The sequence below is a fragment of the Gambusia affinis genome, linkage group LG18 (genome assembly GCF_019740435.1).
Source record: "Gambusia affinis linkage group LG18, SWU_Gaff_1.0, whole genome shotgun sequence".
In the NCBI taxonomy this organism is placed as follows: Eukaryota; Metazoa; Chordata; class Actinopteri; order Cyprinodontiformes; family Poeciliidae; genus Gambusia; species Gambusia affinis.
The window spans coordinates 10745678-10751881 of NC_057885.1; the positions used below are offsets into that span (position 1 = coordinate 10745678).

The 6204-nt window shown below is 35.8% G+C and overlaps 1 protein-coding gene across 1 annotated transcript; it reads right to left on the minus strand.

Moving 5' to 3' along the window:
* Positions 1-2127: 2127 nt before the first annotated feature.
* LOC122820081 (E3 ubiquitin-protein ligase RNF19A-like) lies at positions 2128-5240 on the minus strand. Its single transcript, XM_044097253.1, has 5 exons — positions 5110-5240; positions 4750-4853; positions 4553-4653; positions 3670-3807; positions 2128-3584 (listed from the first exon to the last, which is right to left on the minus strand). The coding sequence occupies exons 1-5, from the start codon at positions 5145-5147 to the stop codon at positions 3084-3086; spliced, it is 882 nt and encodes a 293-aa protein (XP_043953188.1). The 5' UTR covers positions 5148-5240; the 3' UTR covers positions 2128-3083.
* Positions 5241-6204: the final 964 nt, after the last annotated feature.

Here is a 6204-nt window from a genome sequence, read left to right on the forward strand (position 1 = left end):
ATATTTGTTATAGAACCGGGTCAGTAAAATGTTTATATATATACATCCCAACATCATTTTTTTCCTGACATCTTGAAGTAACGTCTTCAGATCTACACCATTTTGTTTCATCTGCGCACTTTTTTTTATATGTTGAGAAACATTATTTACATCCTTTCTTACTTTTTATCTGTTTAGGAGCAGAGTCAGTCCTTTTTATTTCTGTTAATTTATTCATTTTTGAAATAGATATTTGTATGTTTTGCACTATTCAGTTTTACATTTATCTGTTCTTCTTTCCTCACTTTCTGTGCAGGATCCTCCAGCTGAGCCTCAGGATTCTGTTGTGCTGATATTTATCTAAATGCTCTGATAAGATAAAAAGAATATTAACAGATAAACATCTGGAGAAAATCAATGTTGAAAATATTTCTCGACTAAAAGAAAGTCCTCTTTACAAGAGCCACGAGATTCAAATAATGTCATATGTTTGAAAATAAAAATTCTGGAAATCCCGCACACTTTGGTTTCACTTTTCTTTTTGAAAGGCTGCTGTGCGACGAATGAAAATAAGACAACCCACTTGTTATTTAAACAGCTGAGCATTCAGGTAGGTCACAGCAAACGAAGCAACAAGCAGCAGCTGAGACAAAGCCAACATGTGCAGAACAGACCAGATCGTCCTTTGCTCCAACAATGGAGAGGTCAACTATCTGAACACTAAAGGTCCTCTGGGGAAGATGACCGTCCTCGAGCTGAAGAAATACGCAGTGAAGACTTTCCCTAAATCAGGTAAATACTGGAAACTAATAAGATTTGCTAAACGTTGTTATAGATCGACTGAGAAGCATGTCCAGACTGAAACATAATTTACATGAAGTGCGTAAGGGATTCCTGATTACTAATTTCTTTTTAACATTTACACACAATGTTTACATTTTTATGTGCAGAAATGCAGCAAAGCTTTAAGTGAATCCCCCATTAGATTCCCTGATCAACAAACTGAGCTCTTGTTTACATTTGTGCAGCTTCCTCAGTGGGGGAAATCCGGCTGATCGTGGAGGACAAACCTCTGGACAACGACTCAGCTTCCCTGTCTGACTACAACATCAAGTCCAACAGCAAAGTCCAGATGGTGAAGAAGGTGAGCGGAGGCTGAGAGACAGAGGACAGAGAAACCTGCAGACTGGAGTGGACAGTGATGAAGGACAAGGAAGAGGACAGCAGGGAAATCCAGGACTATTTATAGCACATCAAAGATCCAATCATTGTTGTCTTCTGCCCTTTATGAATCATGTTTCTTCTTCTCTTTGGAATTGACATTTCCATCAAATCAATTTTCTATTGCATTCAATACAATAACTAAACTTTGCTAATGACACGTTTTGTATAAAGTTGTTTGTATGTTTCTTATTGTAATATAAAGCTTGAGCTATTGTATAAAGTTTTATTGTAAATAATAGAAAATAAAACACATCATTGTGATAATGATGTGATAACAATGAAAACGTTATTATCAGTCTGAAGACCTGAACAAACTATAAACATGATGCATCCTGATCTGTTGAAAACTCATGTTTACTTGTAACATTTATGCCATAAATAAATGTGTTATTAAGCTTTAGATCAGCAGTAACTAAAGCTTAGTAACAGAAGAAGTCATGAATAAAGACGGATCTAATAAAAGGTTCTTATATTTTCCTTATTTTACTGTATTTATTCAGCTAATTTACTTAACTGTTTTAACAAACACATTGCTTATGTGTTTTTTAAATGTATTTATTTTATTTGTATAATAATTTGGCTAGATTTATGATTGTAGTTTGGATTTATTTTCTCATTCATTTAATGTCTCGACAGAATGTTTTCAGCATAGTGAAGGACAAAAGGATAAAACTAAAAATATTGACTGAAAAGTTTCTAGAATTCAGTTACAAAAATAGATTTAGAATAGAAAAGGAAATAGAACAGAACAGAATAGAACAGAATAGAATAGAATAGAATAGAATAGAATAGAATAGAATAGAATAGAATAGAATAGAATAGAATAGAGGGGGGATTTCCAGTCTACCAACAATAAGGTGACAGGCAAGTCGAGACATAAAAATATAAAAACCGAAAGTAAAAATAATGGACTTTACAGTAAAGGATGCATTTACAGTTTAAGAAAAATATCAAATTCTTATTAGAAAATAGCACACTCCAGTAAAAAAAATAGTGCAACTGAATGGAGTAATAAAAAAATTACATTATTTTTGGAGCAAATTGAGAAAATGTGGTACAGAAGATGAAGTGAAGTTTTGCTTTCAAAGCAAATAAATCTTTTATAAAGTCTTCTTTAATGAGTTGGTCAAGTTTTAAAAAAATATAAAATATAATAAATTCTTTGAATGTGGAAAGTTGCCATTAGGAGAACAAAGTAGTGTTGATAGAAAGTGGAGCACCACAGTGAAGTTTAATAAGTCCTTTATTATTCTGTCGTCATACTATATATCTAAAAAATTTTAGTTTGTTTTAAGATAAAAGAGGCGTGTGAGAAATGTAGGTCAAAATATTAAGGAGACACTTCATAAGGTTTAAAAAAAGTGTCAAAGTTTCAGATTTTCTGTCAATTTAACGACAATAAGGAATCAGGAAGCATGATGATAATTAAGTTAGCTTTTACTAGCTAACATAAGAGTTTATGTTTATTCTTAATGTGTAAAAGCCAAAAAATAAATTCTAATAATTTACAAACTTTTACAGAGAAAAAAAACAAATTGTTAACATTGTAGATTTCTGTTTTGTTTGAATAAAAAAGACTGTAAATCATTTATCATTTTTCTTCCACTCCACATTTCTGGGTAAATTTTCTTAGTTTATGACATAAAACGTCATGAAAGCACATTGCAGTGACTGTGGAAGTGACAAAAGTGGACAAATTTGTAGCCTATTAATACTTTTGCAGGGTAGCGCAAATCCATCATGATCTGAAACAAACGATTCCAGGTTTTGGTTTTCTCTTTTAAATTGTTTATGCTCAGTATTTCTGACATTTCGGAGCAGAAATACTGTCCGTCTCTGAGGGAAGGTTCTGAAAACACAGTTGTCCACGTCGGCGTTGATTAATCTCTCACTAACAGAAGTGCTGGAGTCTGTGGCCGGAGCGTTTCGGTTTTTCTCCACACGGGGATCTCTGTCTGTCTGGGAGCGACGCCGCTGGAGCACGGCCCTGATATTTTACTTGTTTTAGAACATTCAGCAAACGTCTTCAGACACACAAAGCAGAACTTGACCGCGCATCGAGAGCAGAAGAGGTGTTTGCAGTGGTTTCCCTTGTGCTCCAGCAGTGACCCGCAGGTGGGGCAGGCCCGGATGGAGGGACACCCGCTGATTCCCCTCACCGTGTCGAAGACGATTTCTGGGCAGGTCCTCAGAGTTTGCAGCGCCGTGTCGCAGCAGCCGTCGTTCTCACAGCGGTCCGAACGCGGCTTGGGGCCTTTCCACTTCCTCTGACACTGCCAGCAGAACTCGTACGGGCGTCCTCTCTTCTCTGTGCAGGCTCTGCAGCTGACGCAAAGATTGAGTTCATCTTGTTTCGCAACAGACGACTTGCATCGGGGACACTGGAGGAAGACGGAGATGTAGAATAAATTGTCGACTGAGGCATTTTTAATAAATAAACCTCAAAGTAATGCGGAGAAGACATACTTTTCTGCTAACGGCGGCGTTGATCTTCATCATTTTCTCAAAGTTCTTCATTTCTTCAGAGCTCAGGAGAGCCATCTTACAAACCTCCTCATAAGACCACACAGCTTTACAGGCACCACATAAAAACGTGCTTTTTCCCTTTAAAACAACGAGAAAAGATTCATCAGTCAGTAGAGATGAGATACAAGGAAAATAATCAGTATTTTTAAGAGCTTATACTGATATCAGTGAGTTTCAAGAATGTATCTTAAATTAATAACACACTGCTCACTAGAGATCACAAAATGCATATGATGACAGAAATGAAACATGTTTAACATCTTTTCAGATTATTTATTACATAAACATGATGAGTGGGCCTCAGAAACGTTAGGCACCATACTTCCTCTGATTATATGGATTAAACACACAAAGAATGTTTTCAATAATTTATTTTATTATTGTGACTTTTACAACTATGACGCACATCTAATGAAAACCCAGGATTCATTTTAAGCAATAAGAATTTTATGGAAGAGCAACAATAATAATACAAATCTGTGCTTACACCTGTTGCACCTTTATCTACCATGCACAGTTTTCCTTCCACTCAATTTTCTACTACTCTGCTTGGATATCACACTGTTTGGACATAGTGTTTCATACTCACTGCAAGAATCTCCTTCTAAAAAATAAAAGAATATACTAGTTGTTAAAAAAGGAAAGAAAAAATTAACTTAAATTTAATGGGTGGTCGGTGGCGAAGTGTTGACTGTATGTTGGTTTGTAAATGGCCTCCAATATAAGGTTTTGTTTATGCTCTGCATGTCCCTACAGGCTGTGACTGTTACATAAAACTGAATACAAATTCCCTTGTATTTGTAGTTTAATTTTTTTTTCTTACCTCTTCCAGCTGCTGCAGACACCAGTTAGTGAGAGACGTCGGCGTAACTGCGTGACCGCAGGACATCTGCGCTCTTCGCGATTTAAAGCCTTCGCACAAAACTATAGACAATAAAACAAACAAGGTCACTCAGTAAATGCCTTTTCAGTGGATTTCCAGCATTAATTTAAACAAGTGAAAAGCAGCAGCTTACTTACAGTCCATATCATCAGCTCCATCCACAAATTTCAGCGACGAGTCTTTGGGATCGTAGCACTTCTCCTTCGATGTAGCGGAGCCCATTTTTATTCTCAGCAAAAGCCTGAAGTGAAATAATACAAATGAAGCAAAAACGTTCGCTTTCTGGAGCGCAGATTGATTGGTATGACGCTTTTTTCTGCGTAATTAGCCCTGAAGAAAACGGAGATAAAGGTGAAACTGTGTCTTTACGCAGCAGTTTGAACGCAGTAACTAACCTTGACTTGAGACTAAATGTTGGGCACATTCAGCACAACAACAAAACAAACAACTTAAAATGAGCTACGAGTTTTCTGTGATTGAATAAAAACGCGGTTTACCTGTCCAGCGCTGTGTATGGAGAGGGATCGATGGACATCTTTCGTTTATGGACTCGACACGTACAGAACCCAAACAGAGACGCACTTTGACTCAGACGTCATCTCCGACTATAGAAACCACGATCTGAGTTTGCGCCAAGGGCTCTCTATTTCTAACTTTTTTATGTTTTTTATCCTTTAACATTCAAAGTCGGACAAAAAAAAGTGCAAAACGTTACATGCAGTCAGAAAAAGAAAAAACTATCTATTAACAGACATTTTATTTCGTCGATCTCAGAAAATAAATAGTTCAGGACAGATTTGAATGTTTGATATCAGGCATTGTACATTGTACAACTGCTGTGCTTCAATTCAGGATGTTTTCTTTGTGTCTTATTGATTCAAATAAACTACTTTATTTGAGTTAAAGTAATTCATCTTCTAACAGAAAATGAAAGTTAAAGTATGCAAAGCGGGGATTTCCCAGTCAAAAAATGCCCCTAAAATACCAGATTTGCTGGAGATGTGACCTGAGCACCGAGAGGCATGAGGGGTTATCTCTTTCAAGAGAGAAAGGTGTTCATTTCCCCTAAGTCCGTTACCAAAGTCTCATTAAGTCACAATATTACGTCACTATTTCTACAAAGAAAACGAATAAAAAACAAACTAAAAGGAAATGCAAGCAAGTTTATTTGAATGAGCTATTTTTAATGGAAAATTCAGTATTTACTGCACAGACCAACTTCGTGCAATTATAAGAAATTCATTTTGCAACACCGTTCAGAAAAGGCCAAAAATAATGACGTTTTGTAATTATTATAGTCACATTTCGAAATAAGAAGGAAATAATAAATTCAGTCCGTAATCAACCCAGCAGGTGAGTTGTTGCTATAGTCAAACAAACAACAACAACAACAAACCCTATTGACGTCATATCAATTTTGAAGTGAAAGTAAAATTGGAGCTAAGCATATAACAACCATCAGCAAGTTAGAGGAACTGTTAAAGTGTACTTTTTAATTTAAAACATGTATTTGTTGATTTTGTACGTCAGCATAATGATTTTCAGAGACGTACACTGATAAACAAAATAAATAAATAAATAAATAAATTACA